The sequence below is a fragment of the Homalodisca vitripennis genome, chromosome 2 (genome assembly GCF_021130785.1).
Source record: "Homalodisca vitripennis isolate AUS2020 chromosome 2, UT_GWSS_2.1, whole genome shotgun sequence".
Lineage (NCBI taxonomy): Eukaryota > Metazoa > Arthropoda > Insecta > Hemiptera > Cicadellidae > Homalodisca > Homalodisca vitripennis.
This window is the reverse complement of record NC_060208.1, coordinates 4,693,603-4,710,812: the sequence shown is the minus strand read 5'-3', so window position 1 is coordinate 4,710,812 and position 17,210 is coordinate 4,693,603. Positions and strand designations below refer to the sequence as shown.

The window sequence follows — 17,210 nt, the reverse complement described above, 5'->3', positions numbered from 1 at the left end:
ATGTTGAGTGACACACCACGCACTGTTGCAGCATCCTAGTTAGCGATCATATTGACAACCGAGCGACGCAGCGACTGATGTTGAGTGACACACCACGCACTGTTGCAGCATCCTAGGTAGCGAACATATTGACAACCGAGCGACGCAGCGTCTGATGTTGAGTGACAACCACGCACTGTTACAGCATCTTAGGTAGCGAACATATTGACAACCGAGCGACGCAGCGACTGATGTTGAGTGACACACCACGCACTGTTGCAGCATCCTAGGTAGCGAACATATTGACAACCGAGCGACGCAGCGACTGATGTTGAGTGACACACCACGCACTGTTACAGCATCTTAGGTAGCGAACATATTGACAACCGAGCGACGCAGCATCTGATGTTGAGTGACAACCACGCACTGTTACAGCATCTTAGGTAGCGATCATATTGACAACCGAGCGACGCAGCGACTGATGTTGAGTGACACACCACGCACTGTTGCAGCATCCTAGGTAGCGAACATATTGACAACCGAGCGACGCGGCGACTGATGTTGAGTGACAACCACGCACTGTTGCAGCATCCTAGGTAGCGAACATATTGACAACCGAGCGACGCAGCGACTGATGTTGAGTGACAACCACGCACTGTTGCAGCATCTTAGGTAGCAAACATATTACAAAATAACAGTATAGTAATAATAAACTTCAATTTTATACTTCCAATGTTAATTAAAAAATTCTAAAAATGGTCGGTTATGTAACAAGGAGAACATTTTATGAAAGGAATAATGAATTTATTTTTCAACTTCAGACCAGACAAAAAGTAAACCCAAATCAAGCATAAGAATCAAAAGACATGCTGGTCTTGTGCTTGAAGAGAAGGTGTGACTTGAGACTGCTCTTGATCTTGGACTTGTAGGAGCAGAGATGGCAAGCGAACTGCGGGTCCTTGCCGCACTCGTAGCGAAGGTGGTGTGTGAGACTTCGCTTGGCCTTGTACTGACGGCCGCACTGGACACACGGGAACTTGCCGCTCGCCGCTGCTGAGACAAGGTAAGAGTCAGACAACCGGTGACGTCTTGTTATTAGTATCTTACAATCAGGCTTAGATCCACCCCTGCACTGTAGTATGTAACGTACATCAGGTCACGTGACACGATGTATTAATCTACGATTTTTATCTGGCAAAGTTCACCTGTTAAATAGAAATAATTGTGTTTTAGCGAAATACAATTACCACACGTCTTACGCAAAACGTTAAAATTTTAAAATGTTTCTACTTTTACAAGGCGATTAAAGGATTGCATTTGCATAAAATAGAAACGTTTGAAGAGAAATGTGAATCGCTATCATTTACTAATTACTGAAATAATATTTAGGATAGTCATTGATTGAAATTTCAAAAATGTTAATACTTACACAATTGGTCGGGGCCTAAAATTATATCAAACAGAAAATAGAAAATCTGTTTTTAATTTTTAGTCTTCAAACGATAAATTTGATAGTTGACCGAAAAAGAACAGGGGACAATGATATGGCTACATGAGTCTTTCTTCACATATACTAATTTGGAAAAATACAAAAAGAGACGATTTACAAAGTGAAGCCGTGTTTGGCAGCGACATGGAGCTTGAGCTGGTCCTTCCTCTTGCATTTGTAAGGACATATATTACAGGAAAGCTGCGGTAACTTGCCGCAGTCAAGCTTCTGGTGGCGGTAGAGGTTGTTCTTGTGGTTGAAGCTCCGCCCGCAGGAGGGACAGTCGAACTTGATACTGCCAGCAGGTTGATGATTTCCCAGTAAATCTATTATGTCTGAAACAAACATCGAATCGAGTGGTCTGTATTAAAATTGACAGTTAAAATATAATTTATCTTATCATTTAAAGCATTTTTATATTGCTGAGTTAGATGGACATTTATTCCACTACAGTGGTTTAGACGTACACATCAATTATATTATATCGTAGGTTGTTTAGGTTCCCTAATTACAAGGATACTGATTACACATATCTTTAAAAGAATTAATAAAATTCCTTCCTCATTACACGTAAACCCCTCTTACTACCCAAGTGGTGATTAGCATGCTGGAGAGTCCGTTGTGGTCGACTTGCATGGAATGGTTTAACTCATTATTCGCTTTTAATCAACCCTTTCCGTTTTATAGCTACGTTATGTATAGGAATACACTCATGCATGATGTGCTGCATTATACAACTATGCACATTTTGAATATGGAACCCATCAAGCCCTGCACATTAAAAACGAATGGTTGCAAAACAATGAACATGTAAGTATATATTTGAAGTTATCTGATTGGGTTTACACATTTTTGAACAATAAAATTAGCGAAAGACGCACAATTTATCGCTTACTAAGGATACATAGATCATTGGAAAAAACACAACAAAATTAAAATTTGAATGCCAACAATCAAAAAACAGCAATTTATTCACACAAAAATAATAATTCTTGATGCGCCAAAACAAAACACACCTTTCCTTATAAATCTAACATCTAACTTGTCATAGTAGTTCTGGAATTGTATTTTAGTACATAAGTTATGATAGGTTGAGTTGTAAAAATATAAAATACTTGGCAAAATTGGAGCAAAATAATATATGGTGTTTGTAAAGCTTTGTAGTAAAATCATTAATCTTATCATTCTTATCACATAGCCTAGTATCTAAACTTTAAACAATTGTACAAGTCTCTTATAACACAAACTGTGGATTCTTACTTTTACCAAATTAAATGTTAAGACATTGAAGTAAAATTCATTACACCGAAACTATAATTACAACACTGATACTCATAGCACGAAGAACGAATCGATTTTTCATATGTTTTAACAAGACAAACAGTTCGAAGGTAACAGTTCACAACCGAGCCTTGTGCTTGAGGAACACGTGGTATTTCAGTGAGGTCTTTCTCTTGGTCTTGTAGGAGCACATTTGGCAGGAAAACCGTGGGTCCAGTCCACACTCGAGGCGGCGGTGCTGCAAGAGTCCTGAGCGGTATTTGTAACTGCGCCCGCACTCGCACACATGTCTTTGTTCAGTGTCCCCACTCGCCCACTCGTCACCTGACATCAACACAAATTAGGGCCACATTACTGACAATATACTGTTATTCCTCTGCGATGTCTCATTGGCTAGTGTATCGTTATATAGCTCGTCTAATTTACCTGTGTGGCTAATGCTTTGGATAATTGAAACAAACAAGGTGGAAGTCAAAACAATCTAAAAGAGTGTATTACAACAGTTCAGTAAAATAAGCATTTTGATACGCGGCGATTAGGTGTTATTCAAGACTATGATTGGGGACTCAGCAGGACATTACCGAAGTCGTGCCGTCGCGTCGTCCTTACGAGAGCTGTTAAATCACTTGAACACCGTACAAAGGTTCCTCTCGATTCGAAGAAGATTACTATTGATTTTGGAGTCTGTCTGTCTCCAACTGCCGGTCGGTGGTTCGACAACTCTTGACAGAAGTGTCCTAGAGATATAAAACTTGATATATAATTTCCTCTTGACTGAAGGAAGAACTCTATCAAGCTTCCATTGTGGAAGTCACGGATGTCACGTGCTGTCTACCCGTTGGTACACTCTGTCGTGTCCCTGTCCCCTGTTCATTTCTCTCGGACTGGTGGAAACTGAGGAACAAAGCGACTGAGACGACTCTGTTGTCAGGCACGGAAACCACATCATATCACATCCTCACCCGCACCTTATCTACCGAAGAGTTATTAAATGTTAAGCGGTAGTCAGATGCTGCCTGACATCCGTACGTCAAAAGTATTTTTAAGTTGTATTTTAAAATAGTGACTAATACGTAATATCTACTATAGTAAAATAATGATGAATATTAAAAATGCCGTTTATACCCAGTTTTTAACAACTTTCAATGTAAATTATCCGGATTATTCAGTAGGAGAACTAGAATCTGGATAGTTATTTAATTCTAAATGGCTATCCACGATTTCTTCCCGAGTAATATGATTTGTGTTAAAAGAAGTTTGAAAGCGTCGTAATTTATCCAAAGTCATGAAAATTGTATGATTATTCATTTACTTTTGTAAAGTAAAAGAAACTAATGGATATACATAAACTACAACTGTTTCGAAGACATTCCCTATAACAAGTGTACTGCAAAAAGTTGCGATAATTACATTATCATATCTTGGATTGAACAAACATAAGTTCGTATTGCCATTTATATTTGTTGCGTATATGCACTACTGCAAATTCATTTTATATTTCACTTCAATGAGTTAACTGATTTACTCAGGTAATCTTGATTTCTTCATTGTGACTGTAAATGGAGTAAGACAATTAAAAAACGTGTGGGAATAAGATTGGATTCACTGTAACACAATATGAGTAACAATAATAAAAAGTATAATTTAATGTTTCGAAACTTAAAATTTGTAAAAGAAACTCAAGTAACTTGTAAATAGCACAAAATGTTCCCTCTGTAACAGAAAACGTCCACATACAGCTCTTACTGTACGCTGTCTTTCTCAAGTTTGTGTTTGAACAGTAGGTGGGAGTTGAGGGATGTCTTTCGCTTGGCCTTGTAGGAGCAGAGGTGGCAAGCGAACTGCGGCTCCTTGCCGCACTCCAAGCGCTGGTGTTGCTGTAAGCCGGTCTTCTGCTTGTACACACGGCCACAAATACAAGCAAACTTCTGCTGCGTCTCGACATAGAAGCACATAGGCACCTCTGAAACGATACAGCGTGTTAATCATCTAAGGAGTAGTTTATGACACACAAACTAGCTATTCAGTGTTTTGATGTTTTAATGTAACAACACTTCGTATTCACAATTTCCTCTCGACTTTGGTGCTGGATTTAAGTGACGTTTGTGTATTTCATGTACAATATTTTTATTTTTAATTTGGTGTATACAAAGGCACGATTGTTAACTTTTATGTATGTTTAATTTTATGTTTTCAGATTGATTCCTACAGAAGATCGGATATACTATCTTTCGAAAGAGAATTTTATATTGAATCTAAAGACTGGCAAACAACATAAACTCTGTTATTAATTCAACTTATCTATCTTAAATAATCAATACTAAACAAAAGGAAGATACAATGTTTGAACAATAAAAAATATACAATACAATTTACACAAATGCTCTTTGTAATACGTAAAAATAATTCAAGTAAACTTAAACAAATTGAAAGAATTTGTTTCTTAAGTTTTAGTATTATAGGTTTAAATATAAAAATATATGTACAGTACATACAAATATAGGAAACAGTTTTATTAAAACTTTGACACGAAATTCGTAACAATAAATAAATGTGGTCGTACTGTTATGATTTGGAGATACCAATTATCTTTGTTCATTACAAAAAACCAAACAAGTAAACTAAACTAATTTTTTACTATTGACTATCATTCGGATTAATTAATAAATAGTTGGTAAAATGTCTTACCTTGAGTTTTAAAATTTCAGAAAATCTTAATACAGTTTGTTTGATTTCTTAAAATTTTCAAAGGATCCCTCAACATGCTCATAAACATCAGTGGTGTATAATATTAAAATTGAAACAAAAAATTCCTACCTGTATAAATATATTTAAAATTAATTACATTCAATGAATACTCTAAATAAACAAGATTGACATGCTAAAAAGGCAAAACGTGGAAACCAATACAATGTGTAATATTAGTTCTAGTACATAGGGGTGTATTTTATAAAATGTAGGTTTATTTACCATCAAAATTTAAATAACTAAAATAGTTGATAAGAAAGGCAGAAAAATAACAAATTCTGCGTTGATATATTCTTTTAGTTGCAAAACACGAACAGTTCATTATTTTCAGTTCCGTAACTTCTGCTAATCAAAAGCTGTGTCTAAAACTCTAAATTTACACCTAAAGCAAGAAAATACTTTGTCAACAAAATAAACAATTGGAGCTACGAGAGAAACAACTCAAACAAACCGAACTGTCACTTAATATATCGGCACTGCATTAGAACTAGTCTGACGAGTGTTTAGTGGCCAAGTGGGGCCAAGTGAAAGGCTGTTTGTGTTTACACACGACGTGAGACTGGAGGGACGTTCGCCGCTTGGCCTTGTAAGGACAGTAGGGACAAGCGAACTGCGGGTCCTTCCCGCACTCGTGGCGCTGGTGAAACGTCAGAGAGTACTTTTGCTTGTACTCTGAGCCGCATTGGTTGCACCTGTGTTTCTGCAACTCTGAGTCAGCGAACTGAGCTGAAAAACAAAGGCTTCTCATTAGGGAACTATGTACGACAAAATGGAACTAAAACAAAGTTCAGTATAATATCAACTAAAAATTAAAATCAACCATATCCTACTTCGTATTGGTACCTAAACAAGGGAGACGATCTAAGATAAATTACGATTGCATTCCAATTTGTACTGGTATTGTCTACATATATTTGGAATTGAACGACTACAGCCGGTAGTTTATCCAAATCAGCACAATCTCACTTGAGTGCGGTATTTAGTAACTTGGTTTCTTGCACATTGTGTACTGGTATTGTCTACATATATTTGGAATTGAACTACTATAGCCGGTAGTTTATCCAAATCAGCACAATCTCACTTGAGTGCAGTATTTAGTAACTTGGTTTCTTGCACATTGTGTACTGGTACTGTCTACATATATTTGGAATTGAACAACTATAGCCGGTAGTTTATCCAAATCAGCACAATCTCACTTGAGTGCGGTATTTAGTAACTTGGTTTCTTGCACATTGTGTACTGGTACTGTCTACATATATTTGGAATTGAACGACTACAGCCGGTAGTTTATCCAAATCAGCACAATCTCACTTGAGTGCGGTATTTAGTAACTTGGTTTCTTGCACATTGTGTACTGGTATTGTCTACATATATTTGGAATTGAACGACTATAGCCGGTAGTTTATCCAAATCAGCACAATCTCACTTGAGTGCGATATTTAGTAACTTGGTTTCTTGCACATTGTGTACTGGTATTGTCTACATATATTTGGAATTGAACGACTATAGCCGGTAGTTTATCCAAATCAGCACAATCTCACTTGAGTGCGGTATTTAGTAACTTGGTTTCTTGCACATTGTGTACTGGTATTGTCTACATATATTTGGAATTGAACGACTATAGCCGGTAGTTTATCCAAATCAGCACAATCTCACTTGAGTGCAGTATTTAGTAACTTGGTTTCTTGCACATTGTGTACTGGTATTGTCTACATATATTTGGAATTGAACGACTATAGCCGGTAGTTTATCCAAATCAGCACAATCTCACTTGAGTGCGGTATTTAGTAACTTGGTTTCTTGCACATTGTGTACTGGTATTGTCTACATATATTTGGAATTGAACTACTATAGCCGGTAGTTTATCCAAATCAGCACAATCTCACTTGAGTGCAGTATTTAGTAACTTGGTTTCTTGCACATTGTGTACTGGTATTGTCTACATATATTTGGAATTGAACGACTATAGCCGGTAGTTTATCCAAATCAGCACAATCTCACTTGAGTGCGGTATTTAGTAACTTGGTTTCTTGCACATTGTGTACTGGTATTGTCTACATATATTTGGAATTGAACGACTATAGCCGGTAGTTTATCCAAATCAGCACAATCTCACTTGAGTGCGGTATTTAGTAACTTGGTTTCTTGCACATTGTGTACTGGTATTGTCTACATATATTTGGAATTGAACGACTATAGCCGGTAGTTTATCCAAATCAGCACAATCTCACTTGAGTGCGGTATTTAGTAACTTGGTTTCTTGCACATTGTGTACTGGTACTGTCTACACATATATTTGGAATTGAACGACTACAGCCGGTAGTTTATCCAAATCAGCACAATCTCACTTGAGTGCGGTATTTAGTAACTTGGTTTCTTGCACATTGTGTACTGGTATTGTCTACATATATTTGGAATTGAACGACTATAGCCGGTAGTTTATCCAAATCAGCACAATCTCACTTGAGTGCGATATTTAGTAACTTGGTTTCTTGCACATTGTGTACTGGTATTGTCTACATATATTTGGAATTGAACGACTATAGCCGGTAGTTTATCCAAATCAGCACAATCTCAGTTGAGTGCGGTATTTAGTAACTTGGTTTCTTGCACATTGTGTACTGGTATTGTCTACATATATTTGGAATTGAACGACTATAGCCGGTAGTTTATCCAAATCAGCACAATCTCACTTGAGTGCAGTATTTAGTAACTTGGTTTCTTGCACATTGTGTACTGGTATTGTCTACATATATTTGGAATTGAACGACTATAGCCGGTAGTTTATCCAAATCAGCACAATCTCACTTGAGTGCGGTATTTAGTAACTTGGTTTCTTGCACATTGTGTACTGGTATTGTCTACATATATTTGGAATTGAACGACTATAGCCGGTAGTTTATCCAAATCAGCACAATCTCACTTGAGTGCGGTATTTAGTAACTTGGTTTCTTGCACATTGTGTACTGGTATTGTCTACATATATTTGGAATTGAACTACTATAGCCGGTAGTTTATCCAAATCAGCACAATCTCACTTGAGTGCAGTATTTAGTAACTTGGTTTCTTGCACATTGTGTACTGGTATTGTCTACATATATTTGGAATTGAACGACTATAGCCGGTAGTTTATCCAAATCAGCACAATCTCACTTGAGTGCGGTATTTAGTAACTTGGTTTCTTGCACATTGTGTACTGGTATTGTCTACATATATTTGGAATTGAACGACTATAGCCGGTAGTTTATCCAAATCAGCACAATCTCACTTGAGTGCGGTATTTAGTAACTTGGTTTCTTGCACATTGTGTACTGGTATTGTCTACATATATTTGGAATTGAACGACTATAGCCGGTAGTTTATCCAAATCAGCACAATCTCACTTGAGTGCGGTATTTAGTAACTTGGTTTCTTGCACATTGTGTACTGGTATTGTCTACATATATTTGGAATTGAACGACTATAGCCGGTAGTTTATCCAAATCAGCACAATCTCACTTGAGTGCGGTATTTAGTAACTTGGTTTCTTGCACATTGTGTACTGGTATTGTCTACATATATTTGGAATTGAACGACTATAGCCGGTAGTTTATCCAAATCAGCACAATCTCACTTGAGTGCAGTATTTAGTAACTTGGTTTCTTGCACATTGTGTACTGGTATTGTCTACATATATTTGGAATTGAACGACTATAGCCGGTAGTTTATCCAAATCAGCACAATCTCACTTGAGTGCAGTATTTAGTAACTTGGTTTCTTGCACATTGTGTACTGGTATTGTCTACATATATTTGGAATTGAACGACTATAGCCGGTAGTTTATCCAAATCAGCACAATCTCACTTGAGTGCGGTATTTAGTAACTTGGTTTCTTGCACATTGTGTACTGGTATTGTCTACATATATTTGGAATTAAACGACTATAGCCGGTAGTTTATCCAAATCAGCACAATCTCAGTTGAGTGCGGTATTTAGTAACTTGGTTTCTTGCACATTGTGTACTGGTATTGTCTACATATATTTGGAATTGAACGACTATAGCCGGTAGTTTATCCAAATCAGCACAATCTCACTTAAGTGCGGTATTTAATAACTTGGTTTCTTGCACATTTTACCAGACGGCACTTACCGAACCCCGGTCAGATATAATCGAGTTCTGGTAACGTAAACACGCCAGAATATAATTAATGGTGGTAAATTATATTTTTTTAGTTCGATCTTGCAATCGAACTCGTACTCATTATTACGCCGTTATGTTGTTGTTTGTATTTTTTTAAGAAACAGTTTAATTCAATTACAACTTTTATATTCCAATGATATTTCAACTCAGATCGAATACGTAGCGTACCTAAATTTTGTTTTTGACACTTTCAAGACCATTTTGTAAATAAAGTCATTCGTCTTCATTATTATATGGCTAATATCCAGAAGCCGTCGAGAACTGTTCGGTATTCTCCATCTTATCACGTAAAGTTTAGGTTTTTCCTAAAAAATGACTTCCAAATTGTAGAAATTAATTTTACAGATGTTTAATTAATTTCGTGAGCACCAGTTGACTTGAACTGCAAACGAGTGAGTGACCGATAACCTTTAACTAACCAGCAATAGTAAACACACGTCTAATTAGAATCCATTTTGATATTCTTTAAAAACTATATATCATATAGCATTGAAGATTCTTGAAATAATTGGGGATAATTTAAAACTAGTAGCCAGCAATAATAACTCTTTCTAACATTTTGTTATATTTTTTGGGCGAGGTATTTTGAAATTAAAGGTTTTATAGGCAGGGAACTAATAAATAAGTTTAATAAGAATAAGAAACATACTTTACAATTGAAAAATAACGCGATCAATTTCAATGTATATTTTATGTAAATTTCAACACAGAAAACTATGAGTACACAATAATGAGAAATCACTAATACCATTATTAGCAGCTTTATATAAGTTTTTACTCACCTTCAACCGAAAAACTTTACAAAAACGTTCAAGGGAGCTTTAATTAGTGTCAACCACTGACACTAATGGTCGTTTTACAATTCAACGTTTATTACTATTTAAACGTTAATACCAACAACACTAATAGAGAACTATCATTAACAAAACCCTAATTGACAATTATGTTACATTCTTTTCCATTCAAAGTGTACATTAGATTGAGCAAGGTAAGTCTTTTGATAGTTGTTAATACCCTTTTACAATTAAATATTAACAATTTGGAAATATACCACAAAATAAAACTTCATTGAATATACAATCAATATATTTATTTTCAACATACGCAACAGTAGTAATTTAAAACCTTAATAACTTAATACTTTGTATTTAAATTTAAATCTGTAATATAACGTATTGCAAGTACTTGTTGTGTAACAATAAAATTACCTGTGTCAAAATTAACAATTAATTGAATTTACATATTTAACAACCAAACTCATTTGGAAAACACATTATGTACGAGTGATTGAGATGTCAAATAAATACCCCATACGTTTGAAGCTTATATTTAACAAAATAATCCATAACCATCAAATTAGATATTACCTATCCAGAGTAAAATACTCCCAGACAAGGTTTCAATAACAGCTTAATAATATTTAATACAGGAACATAGAACCAAAACATTTTTAAAGAAAAATACGCAAACTTTGCACTTATGTGCTAAGATACTAGTCACATAATACTCTTATTTACAAACTCTTCCTACTTGTTAATAACTCTCTTGTGTTTAAACACGATATGTGAATTGAGAGACGTTTTTCGCTTGGCCTTGTAGGGACAAAGTTCGCAGAAGAACTGCGGCTCTTTGCCGCACTCATAGCGAAGGTGGAAGGCGAGCGTACACTTCTGCTTGTACTCTCGGCCGCACAGCTCGCACACATGTTTCTTGGGCTCTTTTTGCGTCGACAGGCTCTGTATCATCGGCAGCATGGGCGGCAGACCCAGGAAGATCTCTGCAAAAAGATTATAGGTCACTGAATGAACTCAATCAGAAAAGAAACGTTCGCCAACTGCCCACCATAGTATAAACTACTTTCAAGACTAGATAAAAGTAGAGCTACTTGGTTTCTGCAATAATGCAGTAATGTACAAAATCATTTAAAAACATGACCATCGATAGAGCACGGAAAACGTTCCCTAAGGTGAGTAAGGGAACTTGATCGCTCCTTTGTAATAGAAATAATTTATGTGAATTTTACAAATCGAGCTAGAATGCAGAACTACCATTGTAAAACTGCAATTGCAAAGGAACAAGATATTTTCACACCTACTCTGATCATAATTCTCACATCCAAAACATCACACTAACTGAAAGTTTATTCATAACTATGCAATAAATATCAGGAGTTTAAGCAAATCCTGTTTATAAATACCATAAATAAATTATTTAAATCATATGTTGTTGATACATTTTTAATATGGCAGACGTTTGCATTATTTAAATAGGTAAATTAGATTAGTTAAAGAAGCAAAAGGGTTTCGTTATTAAATTATCCACAAAACGTTTTCTTCCTGTTGAATTTTAGAAATATCGTATGCTGGCAAGATAGTTAAAACGTACTCTAAGAAATGAGCTATCAACAAACCTAACTTAATACAGTACTTGAACCAGTTGCTTTGGCATGGACGACATTGTAAAGCATTTTCACTGGATTAAATGACTTCTCAAAGCGTTTAAACATAGGGGTTGGAATTTATTGATTGATACGACAATTTTTAAGCTCCTGAACTTGTAGCGTCCTCAAAGCAATAATATTTTATGGCTAAGTATTAAAAATCTAAAAGACATTTTTGTTATTAGAAATTTTAAGATGCAACCACACACACATTTACATTACGTTTGAGCAGGGAGGAATATTAAATATATTACAATTTATTAGAAAATTATAATGAAAGAAACCCTTTCAAAACTCTTTCCCCCCGAAGTTCATTGGTGAGTTAATGAAGTTTGAAACGTGGAACGATTATGCATTATGCTTTTGAAACAAAATTGAGTCTATAGGCAATAAAATACTCATAAAAATAACAAAACACTGTTTATTTAAAAACATAAATATTATTTCTAAACAAATCCAGAGGAAAGGAATCTATACTTCTTGACCCGATGACGGTTGTAGATGTGGGATTGCAGGCTGGTGTTGCGTTTGCCGCGGTACGGGCACAGGTGGCAGGCGAACTTAGGTTCTTGGTTACACTCGTTCCGCAGGTGCTGGGTCAAGGTGCTCTTCCTCTTGTAGCGTCGCCCGCAGGTGTTGCAGCAGAACCACGCGGCACCTTCCGCTTCTGGAACCACACGACCAGAGTGTGTATCTATTTAGGGACGGGAAATACCCGCGCTGTGCCTGAATCTGTATCGCATTAGTCCCATTCATGTTATCTTCCCAGCATAAAACATGTCACTAACTTATTACATAAAACAGACACTGAAATATTTACAGATAAAATACTTAAATCAAAACGAGTAAATGAGCATTATCTTGGATATATTTGTGAATAGCAGTAAGGGTTTACTATTAGTGAGAAATTGTCTGTAAATTATATTTTTCTTTTTATTACATACAAATTAAACTTTGATTAAAAATAATGTAATAGTGAAAAACTTTAGTTATATAAGTAAAGTTTATTAGGTAACCATTAAAATAATAACAGTATGCGTAAATATACGTATACATTTCTAAAACCTAAGTTATACACTTCAAAATGCAGTGATCAAAATGATATCGAAGAAATATTTTTGTGTCTAAAAATGACATGAGACCGAAGGGAAGATCTCCGCTTGGCTTTGTAAGAACAGTGGGGACAAGCAAACTGCGGCTCTTTGCCGCACTCGTAGCGCTGATGTTGGAGCAGATTTCTTTTCTGGCGGTAAGTCTTGCCACAGCCACAGAAGTATCGTTCAACCTCATCGTCTACAACAGATGGACAGTCAGTCCAAAGATGTACTGTATTAAGATGAACACAATACGCTACGGATGAATTGTACATACCACGATGTAAGTGTCAGTCCAAAGATGTACTATATTAAGATGAACACAATACGCTACGGATGAATTGTACATACCACGATGTAAGTGTCAGTCCAAAGATGTACTATATTAAGATGAACACAATACGCTACGGATGAATTGTACATACCACGATGTAAGTGACGTATTCCTTCACTCATCTCAGGAACCACTGTACAGTTATATGACCTCTTCAGTGCAAATGGGTTAAAAAATGTTAATGATAAAAAACAGAAAGATATTTTAATTTGAAATCACCTAATTTACTGAATTTATTTTCGTACTACCAAAGACAAAAAACATTAAACGACATAACACTAAGACACTAATAGACTGTAAGTAAACAAATATCCTTGCGAGTGAATACTATCTACATTATATACATATTTGCAAGGTTGCTAATGTTTACAGATCACTCATTTTGTATGCGGAAACCCCCTTAACTATGTGAAATTAACCCCTAACTCCAGTGTCTGTGTATTGTTTAACATTGATGGGAAATCATTATTCCAATCTGCGAATAATTTTAATATCAGTTTTCTTGATGTTCAGTTGAATTTTTAACTACATCAACACTTAAGGCACTTTATAGGCGCGACGAATATTACACCTATATAACGTAACGATACAATGCAAGTCCTGTCCTAATCGATACTTTAGTACATTTATATATTTCACGACTTATTGTGTACTTAAAAACAATATCAAAATCGATTTTGGAGAGTAGATAGTTCAAATAGATAATGAGAAGTTGAACGTGGTAATATTACTTTTATATTTGCAAGGTGAACTCCGTCAATAAGTATGACGTCACACACCCGTTAATGAAATTAACCTACATAGTAATTTCAAACAAAAAACGCATCCAAACCGGTCTGATACTCTGTTATAATGGTACTAAAATTGCGTATAAAGTTCATTTAGTTTTTAAAAGTTGTACACAGTAAATTATAACCAAACGTACTCGATATTATATTTCAAACTACAGCCATACATCGTGAGGTTATTACAAATCCTTTGGATGGCGGTTGTGTATGAGCAGCATATGAGTTTTCAGAGTCGACTTTCGCTTAGCCTTGTAAGCGCATAGGTTACAAGCGAACTGCGGATCTTTGCCGCACTCGTAGCGAAGGTGAACGTTCAGATTGCACTTGTGTCGGTAGAGACGACCGCATGTGCCACAGTGATAACGGTAACCAGCGCTTGCTTGCTGATCTTGCTGCAATGGAGAGTCACCTGAAACATCACCTGATTGAGTAATATATCACGATTGTTTTCATATTTCCTTTACACTATTTAAAATAATTTTAACTTCAGCCACTCTTACGTCGGGATTCGGTTAGATGCTGTATAACAATCGATAACACTGGGTACGTTAGAAACATGTTAACAAATCACATTCTCCACTTTTGTTCATATCCAACTCTTTTTGGTAGTTTGACTTGATCTTAGGTTTCCTTCATTTGATTTACTACTTGAAATTACCCAATGAACTAAGGACTTCTAGAGTAGGCTGTAATAACAGGCTTGCTTCATCTAGCAGACATGTTTTTGACAACCGAGCCTATGATATTGAAGAGGCTACCGAGAGCTCTTACTCTGGTGGTCAGGATATCCTTTGACCGGCTCGGTGTGGAATGCGTCATGCTATCGGAAAGCCATTGCTACTCGGTGACGAGGCCCCTGTAAGCTAATTGTTCACTGGATCACTGCCTACAAGGTGGGATACCTTTTCTATCATATGAATATTCCATCTGCTTCAAACTGTAACAACGCCTTTTGTTTACCAGTTTGTAATTTAGTTGAAACTGAGTTTCACAAAACCGTATTATTATTATAGGCACGTCGGATGAACCAAATACTTGTGAAAGAGGCACTTTGTTTATGATAAAGTGAATACGAGTATGTTCAATATTGTTTGTAATGTATTTAAGTTATTATATCATCATGTAAAATTACAACATTGTATTGTAGAGTTGTAACTCTAGATCTATAACGAGTACAGGTACAGTGGACACACTTTAAAGTGGAATCAAAACTTTTTCAATTTATGATCAGAGCAATAGTTTTGTCATCGCAAGACGTAATTGCAACAGATGTTATCAAATGGTAATCATACACAACACATGCTAACCCTTTTCGGCGTTTTATATGCCCAAAAACTACCCATTGAATTTAGTATTCATGACTACTTAACTTTTAACTAGCTAACTAGCCTACACATCAACTTTACTTCCGTAGCCTACTTCGTGGGCAATAACTGGGTCAAGTAGTACAATTAATGCTCCTGTCTCCTCAAATCTTCAACAAGCTGATGTATGAAGACTGATACGCCTAAATATACATTTAAATAGATTTATAGGTTTTAGTTTTAAATGGTTCACATTACTAGAAATATTTATGGTAAATACAACTTGGAAATCAAATTTAAATAATCAAAGCTAGAATGTATTTTCTTGATATTATATTAACTTAATATTTATACAAACAACTTGCTATTTTAAAATCTTCAGGTACTTTTTAATTGTTATGTCTACTACTATTGCCACAAATTCACATAGTAGTACTGCTGACTGTTATTGTGTCCAATAATATCAAGACAGGTGTCTATATGGAAATGGTAATAAAAAGACACCACTTTAAAATAATAACACAATATATTAAAATATAAGGCAAACACAAAGAGTTAAAAAATACTCAAACATTGGCATATTCGTACCAATTAATTATCGTGATCAATTTTTAAAAGAGGTCCTTGCAAACTCTCGGTGTTTGAAAACCATATGAGATTTGAGTGAAGTGTTTCGCTTGGCCTTGTAGGGACAATGGGGACAAAAGAACTGCGGCTCTTTGCCGCACTCGTAGCGAAGATGCGCCTGCAGGTGGTACTTGCGCTTGTACAGTTTGCCGCACTGGTCGCACTTGTGACGCGATGCAAAGTTTACTGCTTCATCTGTAAAAGTAAGAAATAATAAGCACTGAGTAAGTATTTATAAAGTCACAGTGGAAATTATAAAATGGCATTAAAATGTATTACTATAAATGGTTGCGTTTTAATGGCTTTCTCAACTTGGTGATTCGTATTTCTTTATATTGACACTTTTGAATCGGCAACAGTCAAATGGGTGCGTGGAGAACCTTTGTGTGACAATTTCACGCTCGTGATCCACCATATAATTAATGTAACTGTATGATTATATCTAAAAGTAAAATATATCGTTTACATCTTGTAGACTAGCGTGCGCTCTACCACTGTTGCGGATTGTGACGCAAGGGTCTGAATCTATCTCATTGCAGCCCCCTACATAAGTCATTTATCTTAAAAATATACTGTAATATATTTTGTTTTTCAACTTCTCCATGTCTTGGAATGGTGAAATTTTATACACAATTGTCTTATTACTTAAATAGAAAAACAAAAGCATTTTCATGAATATAAAACTTGCACGCGTAATTAAATTGTGTTGTAAACCCTCGAATAATTATATTTTATATTTTTACAACCTCCCGATGTCCAAGAAAGATTAAAGTTGACACACGTGTACATCATGACTTAAATAGAAAAACAAAAGCGTTTTCATCAAGCTCAATTACTAATAGGGTTGAAAGTCCTCAATGAACTATATTTTGTTTTTCAACTTCGCGATGTAGAGATAGCCATCGCGCCAGACACACACATAGGGGCTCAATAGCGCTTGAAGAAC

At 35.7% G+C, this 17,210-nt stretch overlaps 3 protein-coding genes and 1 long non-coding RNA gene across 4 annotated transcripts; all 4 read right to left on the bottom strand.

The window, feature by feature from the left end:
- Positions 1 to 768: 768 nt before the first annotated feature.
- LOC124356078 (gastrula zinc finger protein XlCGF7.1-like) lies at positions 769 to 4,719 on the bottom strand. The gene is made up of 3 exons (XM_046807242.1): positions 4,487 to 4,719; positions 1,587 to 1,803; positions 769 to 1,029 (listed from the first exon to the last, which is right to left on the bottom strand). Exons 1-3 carry the CDS (start codon positions 4,692 to 4,694, stop codon positions 837 to 839), a joined length of 618 nt encoding a protein of 205 aa, XP_046663198.1. The 5' UTR covers positions 4,695 to 4,719; the 3' UTR covers positions 769 to 836.
- A 522-nt stretch (positions 4,720 to 5,241) lies between these two features.
- On the bottom strand, positions 5,242 to 11,744 carry LOC124356082 (longitudinals lacking protein, isoforms F/I/K/T-like). Its single transcript, XM_046807246.1, has 2 exons — positions 11,208 to 11,744; positions 5,242 to 6,223 (listed from the first exon to the last, which is right to left on the bottom strand). Exons 1-2 carry the CDS (start codon positions 11,380 to 11,382, stop codon positions 5,985 to 5,987), a joined length of 414 nt encoding a protein of 137 aa, XP_046663202.1. The 5' UTR covers positions 11,383 to 11,744; the 3' UTR covers positions 5,242 to 5,984.
- A 776-nt stretch (positions 11,745 to 12,520) lies between these two features.
- LOC124353428 (longitudinals lacking protein, isoforms A/B/D/L-like) lies at positions 12,521 to 13,407 on the bottom strand. The gene is made up of 2 exons (XM_046803267.1): positions 13,311 to 13,407; positions 12,521 to 12,811 (listed from the first exon to the last, which is right to left on the bottom strand). The coding sequence occupies exons 1-2, from the start codon at positions 13,405 to 13,407 to the stop codon at positions 12,564 to 12,566; spliced, it is 345 nt and encodes a 114-aa protein (XP_046659223.1). The 3' UTR covers positions 12,521 to 12,563.
- Positions 13,408 to 14,058: 651 nt separating this feature from the next.
- On the bottom strand, positions 14,059 to 16,349 carry LOC124356104. The gene is made up of 2 exons (XR_006921801.1): positions 16,226 to 16,349; positions 14,059 to 14,742 (listed from the first exon to the last, which is right to left on the bottom strand). It is a non-coding gene; the product is annotated as an uncharacterized LOC124356104 (long non-coding RNA).
- Between the last annotated feature and the right edge of the window lie 861 nt (positions 16,350 to 17,210).